Genomic DNA, 18,619 nt, shown 5'->3' with positions numbered 1-18,619 from the left:
TGGGCCTTCCTGTATAACTGCTGACCACATGGCCCCTCGGCTGTGAGTGCTAAGATTTCACAATAAGCTAGTGATAACAAGGAAGCGAGGAAGATTTCACTGTCAGAAAACAGGCAGCGCTGTGCTGTTAAGAGGGTTCAGAGCTTCTGAAGTAGCAAGGCTCAACAAAAGGGAGAGCACCGTTTCTCAGAACAGAGAACAATAAACACAGTTTGTTGTCTTCAAAGGAGATAGAACAAGACAAAAGCAGGAAGTGCTGTCCTTCCTTCATCCTGCCAGATTTTCAATGAAAGTCAAGTGTGTGCATCAATCACATAAGGGAGAAGAGACCGAAGAGATACCATCTTCAATTACTCTTTCAAATAGTCCAGTGCATGCCACACTATAAAGTAATTCCCATTGAAATACTCCCGGGCATGTGCAGCCTGACCTCTCTTTAAACTTGCTTTATGGTTCATGCTACTTAGCACCTCGAGGCAGGCATTTGGGCTGGAAGGAGAATACTACCCCATATTTCTCTAAAACAAAGGTTCTGGGTCCACATTACTTAGGTGTTTGTAAGCCTCAAAGGCCCTTGCTTTGCTGTGGTTACAAAGAATATTCTACATACTTGGATAGTTAGAAGTCAAATATTTTGTAAAGAGTCGAGATGGTTTGCCAGGGAATTCTAAGAGAATGGATACTAACCATATGCCCTCCAAATTTTGTATAAAACTAAAAACAATGAGAACAAATAATTTATTTGCACTCAATCTCATCGTTGCACAATTAATTTAATATGTTCTCTGGTGGGCTCAGCCCATGATGTCACTTTCTGGGACAGAAATCAAATTTTGCTAAATTCTATTAAATGAAAATGAAATAATATATACAGGCTGTCCTGAATTATAGACTTGGTTGGTCATAAAAGTTGTTTGCAATTCCGTATTCTGGATACCAAAAATACATTCTAAAATAATAAAAAAGAAACCCATTAATGTTTGAAATATTGGTTAATCCCAGACAAAACTGCATAAATTTATTTACCCCATAATGACTCTAAAGCAGTGTATTATGTGTACAGTACTACAGAAGTGGTAATACACTAGAAGATATAATTACAGCTCACATATCTCGGCAACTTACACTTAGCCAGAAACTGTGCTAAAGGCTTTGTATGTATTATTTCTTAATCCTCACAAAATCTTAGGGTACAGATGAGGAAACTGAGCCTCAGAACGATGCTGTGGCCTGCTCTAGATCACACAATAAGTGGTGACTACAGAAGCGAGGACAGGGAGTTGAACTCCAGAGATGACACTAAGTGTTAAGGAACTTAGGCCTCTCATTCCTGCTCCTTGTGAGACCCCGGGCAGGTGACTCAACCACAGGGAACCTCTGTTTGCTCAATTGCAAAATCAGAGTTGGACTCCCAGATTCTTCCAGCTCCCTTTAGTCTGAAAATTCTACTATTCCATTTGCTACCTTCCGCATGTAATTGTGTTTGAAAATGTACTCAGAGTGTCACACTGGGATGCGACCCACACCCTTTCCCGCCTGCCTGGGGGAGGGGAGAGCTTCCAGGAGGGACCCGGTGGCGGGGGAGTGGGAGAGAACCGTGGAGAGGCCTACTGACCGTCAGATGGAACCCGCGGGGGGCGTGGGGGCGGCGCTGCCGGCTGGCGCTCCGCCATCCGTTTCTTTCGCGTGCAGAGGGGCGAGCGGAATGTTTCTCTTTCTATGCAGGGTTTTACTCCTTTTAGGACCCTGGCTCAACACAATACACAGATGAAACTTCTTTCCTTGTTCTCTTCTGCCTGAAACAAGCACCACCTACTCCCATCAAGGTTTTCTAGGGGTTTTGATCTCCGGTAAGCAGAGAAGTAGACAAGACATGAAAGGGCTTCCTGCCCGCCAGGCGCGCACGTTGCTCCGTTTATTTTTCTTTTCACTTTAACTTTTGTAGCAAAAGACCAAGGTGTTTGTCCTGGCAGGTCTGGCTCAGCGGTTAGAGCATCAGCCTGAGGACCAAAGGGTGGTGGGTTCAAATCCAGACAAGGGCACGTACCTGGGTTGTGGGTTTGATCCCCAAGCCTGGTTGGGGTCATGTGGGAGGCAACCAATGATGTGTCCCTCTCACATCAATGTTTCTCTCTCTCCCCCCTCTTCCTTTCCACTCTCTCTTTCTAAAAAAAAAACAAAAGACTAAGGTGTTTGGATAAATAAAAGACTGAAGGAGCCCTGGCTGGTTTGCTCAGTGGTTAGAGCATCAGCCCGCGGACCAGAGAGACCTGGTTTGGTTCCCACTGGGGGCTCGTACCTTGGCTGCAGTTTGTCCCTGGCCCGAGTTGGGGTTGTGCGGGTGGCAGCCAGTCGATGTGTCTCTCTCACATTGATGTTTCTCTCTCTCTCTTTCTCCCTCTCTCCCTCCCGCTCTATCTGAAGATAAATAAAAAATGTCCTCGCATAAGGTTTTTTTTTTAAAAAAAAAGATTGAAGAAAAATCCTTCTGAGTTTTAGAGAAAAAAAAGAAATCTAGACTCCAAATTTCTGCAGCATTTCTCTTTAGGTAAAGTGAGGAGATTCAGCAAGGAGAGAAGATGGAAATTCGAGATTCTGCCTCCCAACAGGCTTGGCCAGGAAGAGTCAGTAGAGGAAAGGAGGCAGGGAATGCAGTCTTCATGGCTTATACCCCTCACTTTCCCCATTCACTGCCACTCTTCCCAGAGCACACAGCAGGGCAAAGGGGAAAATGTATAAGACGATGGGAATAAGAAGGACTAATTGAAAGGAAACTCCAGAGCATTGAAACGTGGAGGAAAGGGGGTGCTCTGGCAGTGATAAAGAGCATTAATGTATGACAGAGGTGTTTTAGCAAGGCTACATATTCAAACATGCATGTAAACACATGTAACAGACTATTAGGCTCAGAGTTGGTATCTTAAAGGTCACCTAGTTTTATCACCTTATCAATATGATAATTTTTTCTTAGAGCATCTTAGACAGATGGTGAGGCAGGCTCTGTTTCAATATTCTAAATAACCCATTTCCTTCAGTTATAATTTTTAGGACGTTCTTGGAGCATTTTCACTTCCAACTATTTGTTTTGGTACAAACTCAAGAAGGGCAGAGGATGAGTCTTATTTTTGAACCCCCAGAACCTTCGATGTAGTCCACAGCAAATACTCAATAAATTGTTAATCACTACACAAATAAAGTAATGGATATAAGCTATCTGAAGAAACAGATTAAGACTACTTTTTAATCCATACAATAACTTCACATAGCTGATAACAATGATCATGTGTCATAAACTTTCTTTCTCAAGCTAACTATCCTCAGTTTCTTCAGCCAACCCTCTCTGTTCTGACGATTGGACTCTGGGACCCTATTATATTACCCATATGTGTCTTTGACATTTCTTATATAAATTCAAAGGAAATAAAATAAAACCAACGGGTAATAAAAAATCCTCTTATCATATCTATTTCTCTTTGTTATTAGCCATAGAAGTCCTTTGAAGATTCTACAGCCTTCTCAAATATTTCAGTAATAAAATAAATAATGTGTTCATAGTAAAAAATGAGAAAATAAAATTCTCTCATAATCCAAACTATCCAGTTCTCTTTAAAAAAGATTTTTAAAAGTAATTTGATCATACTACATACATCATTTTATACCCTCCTCTTTTACTTAACAATAGACTACGAACATTTTCTCATGTTATTAACAGTCCTTCGCAGAGACTATTTAAAGTACTTATATTTCATTAGAGAGCCATCAGTTGTTTATCCAGCCAATACCCCGAGGTTGTACAGCACCCAATTTATCACTGCAATAAATAGAACTTAGGGAAAAAGTCAGCGTACATGAGATTTTCCACATATTTGCTGATTAGTTTAGGTCATATTGCAAGAGAGGTGTAGTTACAAGGTTGCAGGGTATACATTATTAATAAGATTTTTGAAAAACTCTTCCTCAAGCTACCTTTCCCAGCTCTCGAGACTAGGTTCAATTCCCTTGTATGTTCCTGTAGCACTGAGTAGTCTTGTTCCATCACCTTCATCACCATTTTTTTTTTTTTTTTTTTTTATCCTCACCTGAGGACATTTTTCCATTTTTTGTTCAGGTAGAGTGGGAGGGAGAGAGAGGAACAGAGAGAGAGAGAAACATCGACGTGAAAGGGACACATCGAGTGGCTGCCACCCGCACGACCCACCAGGGCCGGGGACTAACTGCAACCGAGGTATGTGCCCTTAGTGGGAACCGAACCCGGGTCTCTCCGGACCGCAGGCCGACGCTCTAACCGCTGAGCCAAACCGGCCAGGGCTTCATCACCATTTTGAATACCTAGTTATATTTTTATTTCCTTTTAGGCTGCAAACTGCAATAAGGTCGGGCCCCAGATATTTTTGCTAATTGTGTCTTGCATCAGGCCTACCACACAGCATGTATTCAACATATATTTTATTCAGTTGAATATCGTTAAATTGCTTCCTTAAATGGGTCTTTGAATTTGTACACCAGACGCTCTGTCAGCCTATATCCAACTCACTGCACCAACGCCCTAAAAGTGTGATACTCCACGTGGAGCGCAGTGCTCTTGGTGGGATTCACTTATACACAGTGACGCCTGTGACACAGAACTCCTCGCCCAGCTATTCGGGTTTACTGAGTGCATTCAGCTCATTACCAGCTCTCGGGGCAGAAACGTTCCTTCTTGGCGAGCGATGACCAGAGATGCCGTCTCTCCCTGCTTGGTGCTCCGCAGCATGGCCACGAGCTCTTCCTGAGTTCGTCCAGTGACGTCTCTGCCATTCACCTAACGAATACAGTCACATGAACAACTACGATTACCACACTTGCCACCTCCTTCTACCCTCCTAATTGGTCTTGAAAGTAAGCAGCGGATGGGCCCCCACGATCAATGAAGATCTGCAATAACGAATAGTGAACATGGGCCCAAACCAACCATGTTTAAAATAACAATAATACACCAGCCATCATTAATTATGGGGCTGCGTAGTCTCAGACAGTCAAGAATTAACATGAGCAGTTTCTCCTAAGACTTGACATTGTCACGAGCAGACAGGCAAACTGAAAGACACCAGAGAATAATTCCTCAAGGAAGAAGGAAGTGTGTTTCAAATGCTGAGCTGGCACTATTTTCTGCCCAATACAAGATGCAGAAATGGACTATTATCACATAGTACGTCCCTGTGGAAACAGGAGTCTTTAGTTATTCTACAGTGCTCTCCGTGTTTAGAAAACTCTGGTCATAGGATCCTGGGGATTCTCGTCTGCAGCTACGTTAACTCATTCGGCACACGCTCCTTCTGGAACTGCGGACAGAGCTGTGCAGAGCTGCTTCCCTGTCTGCGAAGGTTCAACGCAACCAGGCAGTTTCAATGATGACGATTTCTTGACAGGTAAGTTGACAATATATATTTAGCCAAGGAGATTATGTTATCAAACAAAAGTAAATGAGGAAAAAAAAAAAAAAAAGCCTGTCGCATTGGGTAATTCCTAATACTCCTCTATGGGCATAGATCAACCTGAGACAGGCCGCCTCATTCTTGAGAGAAGTTTAAAGAAATTGTTACCAGGGCTTGGGTGTAACTTTGAAATTCTTACCCCTAATTAAAGGAACTCTTAGTTTTGATCCAAATTCCCCAGGGACCCTAAGAGATGAAAGTACGGAAAAGCAAAGTTTTCAGTGTTACTTGTTCCCGTATCACTGACCTTGCTGGGGCTTACAAAGTTAGGCTGCTTGTTAACTAGTTTTACAATTAAAGTATTTATCTCATGTTTAAGTAGTAATTTTCAATATATTATATTCAAATATAAATATTAACATATGTTTATATACTTATTTATTTAAACACCAAGAAATACTTTATTAAAGATATTAATTCCAATTCTTACCTCCAAAATTCTGTCCCCTGATTGCAGGCGGCCATCTTTTATTGCTGCTCCTTTTGGTAAAATGTTTTTTACAAAAATGGGACCAGGCCCATGTATGGAAGAGTCTCTGGTAACCACAGTGAAACCAAGTCCTTCAGGGCCTAGTATAAGACCAGGAAAATGCAAGGTCACCTTAAGCAGGAATAGTATGACAGTCGATCTTACACCAAGCTCTACCTAATTTAGACTCGTAGAACACATGAAATATTTGTATTCCAGCAAATATTTTAAACATGCTTCAGTTGTCCTAGTTTCAGATTGTAGTTCCCGATAGGCTATGATGCGATCAAAGTAAATTTAGGGCCAAATGCAGACGTGTAGCACTTTTGTTTATTTAGGCCCTAGAAGAAATGCCGCCTGCTGTCTATACATGCAGGAGATTGATTTCTCGGGAAACCATAAGAAGCAAATTCCATGTGACATGAGTTTGATCAGGCACTCCTTCCAGGGGCCTAGGGGTCCCTTCTGCGGTGTCTCTTCCCTGTATGCTGCACCCCACTCTTCTTGACTCTCTTGTTGCTCCTGTCCGCTTGCATCTCCAAGCTCTCTCTGTAAGGATTTTTTTTTTCCACTCTATCTAAAGGTACGCTCAGATTTCTCTACCCTAAAGAATCCTTATTTCAATCTTACTGCTTCTTCAATCTTCCATCACCAATGACCTACCAGTGAGCATATTCAGTACTTTTTCCTATTTCTGATTTTCCCCTTCTCTAGTGTTGACACGTCTCACCAATCTTTTTCTTGAAATTAACTCCCCCCTTGGTCTCCGTATCTGTCTTTTCTGATTTTCCTACCTTTCTGATCATGTCATGTCTGTCATTACCTCTCCCACAGCAACACAGACGTCCCCAAGGACCTGTCCTGGAACAACGTTTCCTCTAGACTGACTCTGCTTCGTCCAGCTCCTGGCTCAGGCTACCCTCTCCCTACAAATGACACTAAATGTCGTTGTTTGGCCCTAATCTCTCAGTGTCAGCTTCCTAGAAATCACCATGCACATATTTTCACCAGCTTTTTTTTTTTTTTTTTTTTTTTTTTACTTTCACCAGCTTTTTACCTTCACCATGAATCTGTTTTCTGATCCAGATCCTAACCCTTTCAAATATACTCATCTACACGAAATTCTAATTTTTAGCAATGGCATCTCCCTCTTGCAAGCTACTCTGGCTGAAACCTTCAGCAATAACTGTAATCCCCCTCTCTCTTCCCTCCTACATCCAGTCAGCTAATAAGGCATACATAACACCCTTTATTGGTCTTTTTTTGTTTGGTGTCTTCTTCGGTGTATCTTTTGCAGTCAGATTAATCTTCCCAAAATACAGCTATGATGTCATATTCTTTATTTTTGCATTCAAGGCTTTCTGATGGATTTTTAAGGTCACATTCTGCTTTTGATTCATTTATCCACAAAGCATTCAACCCTATATCTATAGATAGTTGGATAATTGGTATGAAAAATACAAATTATGTATTTATATAAAAAGAGCCTAATTGCTAAGCACACTGGAATGTTTGTGCCTCCTAGTTAATACATTTTCTTCCCAGTATAGAATTCTTATAGGGGAACGAAATTTTGACCAGAGGATCTTTCAGAATAATCTCTATTAAAAGTAGATGTTATGCCCAGCTGCTGTGACTCAGTGATTGAGCGTCAACCCATGCACCAAGAGGTCGCTGGTTTGATTCCTGGTCAGGGCACATGCCCAGGTTGTGGGCCAAATCCCCAGTGGGGGGCGTGCAGGAGGCGGCCAATAGATATTCTTCTCATTGATGTTTCTATCTCTCTCTCCTTCTCCCTTCCTCTCTCTCTAAAATAGATAAAGGAAAAAAAAATTTAAGTACATGTTATTTGCTTTTAATATTAGTTAATGAGTATTCTAAGACTACCTTATGATCATTAAATTATCTACTAATTTAGATAAGAATCTGTAAGATCTTAAGCTCCTTTGAATTGAGTCTTGAAAATCACATAGGATTCCAGAGGTTGCAGGGGGGAAAGGGACGTTACAAAATAAACAAAGGCACAGAAGTACATGAATGCTTGCATGTTTATGATGATATTGCACAAATATGGATGTACACACATGACCTGGTCTCACTGATCTAAATGGATAGAAAGATTGAAAAAGATGAAGAAAAGGTTATACATACCTTTCAAAGTAAGTGTGTTTTTAAAAAAATTGTTTGCAAAGTTGAATTATTGAAATGACTAATCATCACATACTTGCTTTCTTTCAAGTACATTGTTTGCTGGTCCAAAACTATCTGAGAGAACCAGAAACAGCTTTTTGAGCTTGGCCTACAGATGTTTCAAAAATCACTAATCTTGCTCAAAACGGGGAAAACTGAATTTTAGTGCCTGTTTAGTATTAAGTTGTGAAACAGTATTGCTGTTTCTATCAAGTTTGTAATGATTCTTTCCATTCCCCAACATGTCTTCATTATTTTCTTGTTTCAAATAATCTACACTCGCTAGATGAAAAGATTAGTAAGAAAGTACTACAATTTCAAGAAATTTGTTACCTAAGTATACACTTAAATCTATTCTTTGATACAATTAAATGAAGGGAGAATTAACAAAATTAGCCTTAATGCATTTCTCTTAACCAATTTTACATTTACAATAATAGAATGCTATTAAGTGTAATTTAATAATTACCTTTCTTAAGGTCAATTTTAATTTTCTTTGCATTTTTTTTGCTGCCAAATCCCATGAGAGGGGAGAGCGAGGGAGAGGACGGCTTTCTACCGACTCTTGGGACCCGGGGGCTCCTGCTTTGTTGCAGGGAAGTGGATGCGTCTTCCTCAGGACTGCTTGTTCCTGTGAGATTTGCTGTCTTTATTCCCGATTTTCCATGTGCAGAAGGCGGGGGCTTTGCTCTCAAAACACCATCATTGTTACCAAAAATGTTAAGCGGTCCGATGACTGATTTTTCGTACTGCTCGCGGTTCCGCGGGGGAAGCACGTGCAGCAGCACGCAGGGAGCTCGCATTGCCTGGCGGAAGACGTCCTGGGCCCTGGAAGAGAGGTAGAAGCCATGAGGATGCCGCAGGCCGGCGTGCCCGCCTCCACGCTTCCGAGGGTGCCTGCATCTGGCAACGGGGGGGGGGGGGGGGGGGGGGGCACAGCGTGAGCACAGGAGGTAGCAGCACCTCCACCAGCTTGACTTGGCTAGCGGAATGCTAGTGACCACGTATGTCCTGCCCAGCAGGTGCCCGCACTCGGCTACACATGGGTTAGTCTCTCAATCTTCTTAACAACCGGGTTGGATCAGTAGAATTAGCTCTCGTTGGACAAGATGACAAACACTGAGGCTCAGAGAGATTCAGTCACTGTCCCGCAAACCACGGCTTTAAGTATTTCTAAAGCTATCAGAGTGAATACTGAAGTAAATATAAACGCAATTTAATTTCAGATAGAAAACAATCATTTTGTGTATGATCAGATGATTCATTTCCTTTTAGAACTTTATTCTACCGGAGAGGTCTTCTCTAACGTGCGCTGTGGCCCCAGAGTTCAGTTCTGACACTAACGTGTCCCCGTAGAGACGTCAGGTGTGTGGGCTGTGCTGGCTGTCACTGAGGGCTAACCCCAGGTGCACCCTCCCGCTTACTCTGGTTACCCTAACTATAGACTATCTGTAGTTTTTACTCTTTTGCCTTAATACTTTGTGTTTTTCCTCAAATGTCCTACTGCTTTTTCTCTCCTTCTCCCTGATGCCTTATGACGAGGTAAAATACGACCTTTCCCAGCCTTTGTTGCCGGTGAGACGCAGTGGAGGGGTCGGGAAATGCTGGACTATCTGTGAGGCAGAAACCTTTTCGTTCTCCAGTTTCTCTTGAGACTCAGAAGTGACGGAGGGAACTCCAGCACCCATCTGGTGACTGTGCCACAGCTTAAAGGCAGCAGCCACACACTGAGATCGGGGACGCAGGGAGGGAAGGTGCCTGGCACGCTGATGATGGGGGACCCGCCACGCCGACACGGGATGGCCACCTCCATACTTTTTGTCCTTAGAAAAAATAAACTTTAACCTTGTTTGAGCTTCCGGTGTCTGTTACCAGCAGCCACACCAAAGAATAATGACTTGCGATTCCCACTGTCCTCTGTGCCCGCCTCCCCTCACTGGAGTGCGGACCTGCCCAGGAGGTGGGGGGCTGCACTGGACAGCCCGCCCCCCTGCTCAGGGTCTGCTCCCCAGGCTGCACCTTGATGAGCCCTGATTCCCGCCTCTATAATATAGGGGTAATGATATCCGCCTTACATATCTACCAAGTCCTTGTGGAAAGCACGGTGGTATATAAAATCAGCACCATTATTAACAATGACTATAATTTAATCTATTATTCATTATTTTTTATTCTTATTTTCTTATTTTTTTTTTTATCCTCAACTGAGGACATTTATCTCCAGAGAGAGCGGGAGGGAGAGAGGGAAGAAGAGAGAGAAACATCGACGTGAGAGAGACACATGGAGTGGTTGCCACCCACACCACCCCAACTGGGGCTGGGAACAACTGTACACAAAGTACGTGCCCTTAGCAGGAACCGAACCCGGGCCTCTCTGGTCCGCGGGCCGACGCTCTAACTGCTGAGCCAAACTGTCCAGGGCTTATTCATTATTTTTAGAAATAGACAATTAAGGCTTCATTTTTTTCCACACTTAAGCAGCCAGTGCCTGGTGCCCCCAAAACCCACCACCACTGACCCCCTTCCCCACATACTACACTGACAACTAATGGCCATAAGAAAGATATGAGTTGTTTTGATCAGAAACAAGAGGTTGGTGAATACTACTAAGACGTATTCATCACATTTATTTTCTTGTTCCAGAATCCCACTGCAATGCCAATGTGCATTTTACAGATATATGCAGACTGCTACATCTTCTAATTCTTAGGTCAACAAACCTATTCCCACAACATTTTCATGCACAGAGAAATTATTTTTTGAGAGAGAGTATTTTAATTTTCCCTTTGTTTCCGTTACTCATGAGTCCTCACAGACATCGCTCACAGATATTCCGTGGAAGGAAGACTGCTGACACCAAGTAAGTAATTAATAAGCTGAACTAACAGTCTGTGAAAAGAACCATTAAATACCAGTCTAACTGACCCATATCCCAAGAAAAACAAACCCATCTCTCGATGCCCCAGCAAGACAACCAGGCAGGAAGGCTGGCTCCATCCTGCAGCTGACCATTCCTGGGCTGTCGGGGACATGTGCAGGCCACCCCTGCGTACTAGAATATAAGGTGCAATTAAAAATGGGCACTCCGCGGTCATTCAAAGGGAATTGGCAGAAATTCTACCTAGAATTTTTATCATAATGATGAGAAACATTCTAGGGATCGATACAGTAAATAAAACCATGGAAAAAAATATGCTTACTGAACAAAGGTTTTGTCTACGAGGTCCACATTGTTGATTTTTACAATACATTCATTTTCATGAAAAAGTCCTTCCCGCTTGGACCTGCTGTTTTCTTCGATGCCGCGAATGAAGAGTCCTAGGATCCTAAATGCAAAATTTACGTTGAAAGAGAATTACTGGACAATGATGTGCTAGTTCCCCACTTGCCACTATTCAGAGTAAATGTGGATTTCTATTTATGAAAAAAATTATGTTTTATATTTAGGCAACTTATTTTTACTTGAATCTTTAGTTAAAAGAAAGACCAAAAAACACCACTCACTCAAAGGGAAGAATCCCTTCGAGTCAAATATACATAAACACCTACCCAGGGTACATGAACCTACGATCCGATTTCTAATGTTTGTAGTAAGCTAAGAAAAGGCTCGTGTAGCTCGGTACGGTTGGGACACAAAGGAGTCGTCGTTTGGCAAAGGGCATCAGAGCTGACTGCCATAAGCGGAGTTAGTGCCAAGCGGCAACTGGATGGCTAGTAACAGGAGAGGATTAGTTCTTCACTGTAATTGGTTTTGCAGTCTTACTATCTGTCCCATAAGTTTGCATTTTAAGAAGTAAACATTTAAGCACAGATATTATTGCTCAGTTTGGAAGCAGTTCGGTCCCATTTCTTAGTGCCACTGATCAAGCATGTGCTGAGTGTTTTCCGTGTCCAGGATGGAGGAGTATGGGACACGGTCGTAGGACCAGGACAATTGGTCAGTACAGGCTTAGAGTAAAGTAGAAATTTAAAATTTGGATAAGTCGATAAGCTAGATTCTTCATAGAAGAAAATGGGGAGAGAGTGGGGTGTAACCCGGATCAGAAGGATGAGTAGGATTTGGAAGGGAGGAGAGAATGTCCCCGAGGCAGGACGTGAGTGTTTGTGTGAGCTGGCCTGTGGGAGGAGCGGTGCAGGGAGCTCACACCGGACCGGGGAGGCCAGGGCCACAGGGAGGAGCCAGACACTTGCTGATGGACTTAGTCTGATGAGGCTGCAGTGATACGCCCACCACCCACTGCTTCTGAGCAAGGCCGTGACATGATGACGGCAGGGCTTTGGGCTTTGGGAAGAGGTGTCTGAAATTTTGGCCAGGCAGAGTTCAGTTCAGATAGGACACATGGGGGCTCCTGGTGCTTTGTGGTTGTGGCTAAAGTCAGAAGGGGAGGGGACTGGAAAGAAAGGAAAGGAGAAAGAAAATGACAGCAATGGAAATAAGGAATTAAATGTTATGTGTGTATGTGTGTAAATCTGTTATATATTAGTAGTATCTAAACAAAAAACTAGAAGATATTAAACTTGTGTCTCTTCTAGCTATTTCTCATTTGAGGGACGTCCCTTCTCCCTGTGGCATGTCAGGGTCCTGGCTGTGTCCCACAGTAGGAAAGAAACATCCTCTCCGAGAGGGTGCTGGGTGTGGGGAAGCTGCCATCTCCTCTTCCCTACCCTGTGGTTTTTCTTCATTGTTCTCCTTCGTATGGGGTCTCGTGTGCCTTCACACGGTCCCTCTGCATTACATTGCAAATCTAAATAAAATATGACACACTTTATGCGTGAATAATAGGGTCAGCCATGGAGGAGGGGCCGTCGCTAACACATGTGGAGGAGAAAAACCATCTTCCTGTGTGGAAGAGCCACAACATGGAGCTTCTGCAGTTGGCTTACTGAGCTCACGTCATCGCAAGACGATGGCAGGAGGGGCGCATGCGGTGACACCCATATCTCTGCTTCAGAAAAGTGAATGGATCCAGTGTGCGGGCGTGAGAGAGATCAGCCCGTAGTCACACTGCACTGCGGGGAGGCTCAGGTTCACGGGCCCAGAGTGGGGTGAGGGGCTGCGCCTCATTTCCCAGTTTGGTAGGTTAGTAAATTAATCGCGTTCTGTGTGGAAGAGAGAGGGGGCCAATGTGGCTATTTGATAAAGGATCTGAGAGTCAAATGAATATTTTTAAGATACTAATCCTACCTTAATCTAACATAATATTAAAAAATGAAGTATTTGATATGCGAAAATATAAAAGAAAAGAAAGAACAAAGTCGTGCTTTCCCCCCCTAAATTTAACAACTCTCTACTAGTTCGCATTTTGGATTTTTGTTATGATGGACTCCCAATAACACGACCCATTAGAATACTCACATGTGGTTATAAACTGGTTTATGTAAGTGATATTTTCTTAACAAGCATTCAAGTCTTCTTTAATTTAATTCAGTACATCATCAGTCATGTAATGTTACTCCCTAGGATTTAATTTCACATTTTGGGAGATGAATTAATTCTTTCAGGCCACTGGGCTGCAATTTAGCTGGCACGTTACAGCTGGAGTATGCTGTGTGACCCTCACCGATCTAAATAACCCAACTTCCCATGAAAAATTTATTGACGGTATAAGCCCAACTCTAAAAGCCATGTGTCAGGGGCAATTTTGGTAAAATGTAAAACTGACTGATTTTATTAGCTCGGTCCCTGGCAAACCACTCCTGCCTTCTCCATTCCGTGGCAGGAATGGATCCCCCCCAGTTTACTTCACCCAGACCGGCCTGAGAAGGCTCAGAAAAGGATCCTGCTGGATCCACTCTGCCCCGGACTGGTGGGGCCGCTGTCTCCTTTTAGACCAGGGCCCTCAGGCTGGAGATTCATGCTGCCAAGGAGGTGTAAGCTGAGATAAAGCAGCTGATCTGCATTAATGAGCAGTGATAGAGGAGGCTGAAGTCCTCTGTCCCCCAGAATCAGAGGGTAATCAGGGGGAGGCACTCACCCACTCCCTCCCTCACCGCCGTCCAGTCCGCCCACTGTCCCACGGGCCTGACCACTCTGCTGGCTGAGCACTTCAGGTAAACGTCTGCTCCCTCACCTGGTGTCACGCTGTGCCCCTCCCTCCCTTCTCCCTCTTGCTTGGCTATCCTTACCAGGAAACTGAGCTGTACTACGTTTATTTCCTAACAAACAGTTAGATTCCATGTTTTTAATTGTAAAACAAAACCATGTTGATTTTAAAAAAAAATGAAATCAGGTTGCTTTTTACCTGCCTGAATGAGTTTTTTGCATATTTGTTTTGTTTTTCACTGTGCAAGACAATGGCCCTCCATCCAAGCAGCATTTAGCACCCTGAGCTCTGTCTGATAGCTAATGACTCCATCAAGGCTTTATCTAACACAACAGCCACCATACTGTACTCAGGGTGTTCTCACTTAGATTAGGTTTCTAATTCAACAACAGGTGTAGCAGTCTTTTTCTTTAAAAAAAAAAAAAAAAATGGAGGCAAAGCTAATTACAGTAGTCCAAGTAAATAATTAAATGTAAATTCTAATTTAAAATAATGACACAAACCAATAAATGGAAGGAAATTAAGAACTAAGTATACCACTATGACCTTAACTCACCCTGCCCCCGCTGCACAGTGAAACCATATGGCGTGATGAAGTCAGACACTTGTCTGACACGCTCTATACGCAGTTGCATCTAGACACATGGGTTGAGTTAACTGTGCTGTTTCAGCCTGTACTCATTACTTCTTAACTTTTATTGGCTCATGTCTCCACTTCCATATTATTTTTTAAGTTTTTTAATTAAATTTCCTTTCTATAATACTAGTGAATAGAAAAAAATGACACAACTAGTTCACCAAGTTACTGAACAGTTGACCATGAACTTATAAAAGTTCACTGTTGAACTAAGCTTTTCTGTTTCAGCCATAATAATAATAATACTGCTAATTCACACATTCACATGGTGTGTGTTTTACAAGAAGCTTTCACATGTTTAATGTCGTTTAATCCTCAAAACCTTGATGGGAAATAGGTATTCACACGAGGCACATTTAGGAGGCCTGCTCACAGTTAGGCAAAAGAGAACACTGAGATTCAAATCCAGTTGCTCTGAATCCAGGCCCCACTCTGTCCATGGTCTACATGGCTTATGCTAGAAATCAAGACCAGGAAGGAAAGGGGGCAGTCAATACAGTCCAGTGTGTTTTCTTCATTTGAAGTGAGAGAAGGTGATTTCTGGTCTATAGGGTCAACTTGTTTTCCAAACTATTGAAAATGAAGTATGGTGACTGTCACATTGTCTATTTCTTCATGTTTTGGACATTGGGATAATCTTGTGTTCTATCCCAGCTTCATTAAGCTAACGGGCCTGCTAATTTAACCCTCTGGTACTGCAGGAAGCTCTATCACTGCCCTTCTGCCAAAAGCCATTAGACTTTCTCAGGACAACTGGGTGAAGACTCTCCCTGTCTATCAAAAACAACCTCAGCTTGTCGTGTGCCATCACCCGTAACATTTATAAACACGCTTATTAACACATACAGGAAATGAGACAATAAGAGTCACTAGTTTTTCAGTTCATTTCTTTTTAGGGAACATTCATTCCAGCAACAGCTTGGCATCAGATGTTATTTGCAGAAAAAAGGTGATGACTTTGCAATTAGAGGTAGCAGATGGCTACCTGCTGAAAACGATGCCAACCAAAATATCATGACTAAATCTGCTCTTCGAGCTACATGGCAGACTGAATCGAATAAATATTCAGAACCAGTAAATTAATACTATATAACCTTGGGGAAAATGTCTATTTCAGATAGAGCAATGGAGGCAGAGCGAGTCAGGAGATCCGGATTTCGTGTGACCTTGAGAAAATCAACGCGCTTTTTTGGTCTTTGGTCTCCTATGCTAAAATGAGGTGTCTGCCTTTTCGATGATGCACTTAAGAAAACGAATTTAGCAAACTACTTTAAATCATGTCCTATGAGATACTGATTTTCTTCCAAGTTTTTGTTAGTCCTTGCCGATATAAATGTAGTGCCAAAAGCAGTCATATTGTTGAAAAGTGACATAGTTATCTAATGCTACTTCTGCGTGGTTGCTATAGCAGTAGTAATGTTAGCTCTCAGGTACACATTTAATGTCCATCAGTATCCAGTTAGGTAGACATTAATTTCAAGAACTGTTAACATAATCTAAATTACCCTTTACTAGTGTAAAATTAGCAATATAAAATTTTGAATGGATGTGGTAAATTAGTTTTAATTGATCATATCTCATTTTTTTAAAAAGTAAATAGCATGATGGCATTTTGCTACTATAGCTAACATTGTCAATACATATACAGCTTCTGATGTCATTACTTATAATGTGGTACTATTTACTATTCTAAAGTCTATATTCCTGAGGAATATCAGGAAATATCAGTTTGGAATTACTATATTCACTTGTTGAAGTGTATTTTAGAATATTAAAAAAATTCAGTTGTAATATTCACCTAACCATATGTTAAAATCTTTTCTAAAGATTGTGTTTACTACGTAATTCTAATAGGAGCACCCTAAGAAAGTACTTCATGATTAATCGTAAATACAGAAACTGCGATTGGTGTTTTTCTTTTCCCTTGCAACTTAGAAATAAATGATTTTGTTTTCTTTCTAACACATAAGTGGCCAATAGAAGTATTATGTTGAGGTATCTATCTGAATAACAAAGATACACACTTAATCCTCTTCTGAAAAATGCTTGAGAAAAATGAGCTCTGGTGAAGTTTTTCATTAGCATGAGCTTCTGATGGAAGAGAAGTGCCTTACCTTCCACTCAGAGATGAAAAGAAGGGCACCACATGGATTCCCAAGGGGCCTCCTTCGGCAGAAATCTCCACTGTTCTTGTCATATCGCTGGGGCAGAAAAAAATAAGAGCACAGATGAGTGTCTGCTTAAAACACACACACACACACACACACACACACACACACACACACGAGACACATACTTATTTTAGGATTACGTCAACTACTATAAATGTAACAGCAGAGAGAAAATTGAAGGAGTACATGGTTTCCTGATAAGGTTGAGAAGATTCGGGAAATAAAATGTTTCCAAGAGTATCTGATTTCTTATTTTTCCCCTAGAAGAGGAACAAATGGAAATGACTACCTACAAAAATAACTTCCTATTTAATCTACATAAATCAACATATTTAAAAGGATGTATACAAAAAATTTCTCCCCATTGAGACACACTTGAAAATCACTGTACAGATGATAAAATACATAGAACTAAGTACATCTATGCTTAATCGTAAAGTATGATTTCCCCCAAAACAGGGGAAAAAATATGTATTTATTAGAAAAAGAATAGAATGAGATTCACAACCACTGTGAAGCCACAGTTGGTAATACATATGGGCATGTTCAAAACATTATAAATCAAAATTTAAAGTTTCCTTTTAATAAGGCATCAGTTGTAGTCAATGGAACAATTCCAAATTTTCACCTCTGTATTTTTTTAGAGGTAGAAAAAGAAAGGTTGCAAAGCCTGGAGAAAATGTATTACAGAAAGAAATCGAGAGCCTGACCCGCCTAACCTAGTCCAGATTAAGAAAAGGAGGAGCTAGGAACACTGATGGATATTGTGTATGACTCAAATATGTAAGACACTGGGAGCTTTGGAGTAATAAAAAGTGGAACTAACACGTTTTTATAAAGATGGAAAATAATAACCGTGAACAATTATTGGCTCCTTTAATCCCAGAGAGAAAATAAAATTGCCAGAGGAAAAATGATAAAGTTGAAGCAAACATCCCAGTTATGGAAATTGTAAGCAGGTTTCTATTGTTTTCTATTTACATAAAAATGACCTGAAACTAGATGTCAAATTAAGAGCTACAGCTGCTACAAATGCCTTTCTGCTCAAATTGAAAATGGTGAAATTTGGTTCCTTGCTGGAAAGTTGAGAGCAGCAGTAAGACAGCAAAATGCCTGATGAACTCTCTGCATGAAGTATTCTCTAAATTATCAGCAATCTAAAATAAATACATTAAATATAGTCTCATCAGTGGATTAGGCTTATTTTTAATGTGTTTTCATTGCAAACCTATTATCATTAAGAACTGCAAAAAAAAAAGAGCAAGTCAGTTTCTAACATTTGTGGACTATGATGGAATTTCAAACCTGATAATACATTTCAAATGAGTTTTGCTCAGATATTGCTGATATATTTAAAACTTGTTCAGTCAAGCAGGTTACAGCAGATGCCCGGAATAAAAGAGAGAAATAAAACAAATCTTAGAGTGATAATATCATGGGATAAAATAGATTCTTCTCTGTACTTTCTGTATAAGAATGTAGACATTATATGAATATATGTATATAAAATACTATACGAAGGTATGTAGTATAAGTCATGGATGTACATTGTTTGGTGGGCAGAAAATGTTATATAGCTTTTAATGGACCACAAGGCAATCATTTTATTTTATTTTATTTTTAGTCCTCACCCG

At 41.3% G+C, this 18,619-nt stretch overlaps 1 protein-coding gene across 1 annotated transcript in view; it reads right to left on the bottom strand.

Moving 5' to 3' along the window:
• PARD3B (par-3 family cell polarity regulator beta) overlaps positions 1-18,619 on the bottom strand; it is a 979,738-nt gene that overhangs the window by 429,951 nt on the left and 531,168 nt on the right. The window contains exons 6-10 of the mRNA XM_036254726.1: positions 16,929-17,015; positions 11,334-11,459; positions 8,603-8,961; positions 5,905-6,044; positions 4,673-4,801 (exon numbers count right to left, since the gene is read on the bottom strand). Coding sequence (XP_036110619.1) covers positions 4,673-4,801; positions 5,905-6,044; positions 8,603-8,961; positions 11,334-11,459; positions 16,929-17,015 — 841 coding nt within the window. The remainder of the gene's footprint in view (positions 1-4,672; positions 4,802-5,904; positions 6,045-8,602; positions 8,962-11,333; positions 11,460-16,928; positions 17,016-18,619) is intronic.

The sequence above is a fragment of the Molossus molossus genome, unplaced genomic scaffold (genome assembly GCF_014108415.1).
Source record: "Molossus molossus isolate mMolMol1 unplaced genomic scaffold, mMolMol1.p scaffold_m16_p_11, whole genome shotgun sequence".
Lineage (NCBI taxonomy): Eukaryota > Metazoa > Chordata > Mammalia > Chiroptera > Molossidae > Molossus > Molossus molossus.
This window is presented reverse-complemented; position numbering and strand designations above follow the sequence as displayed.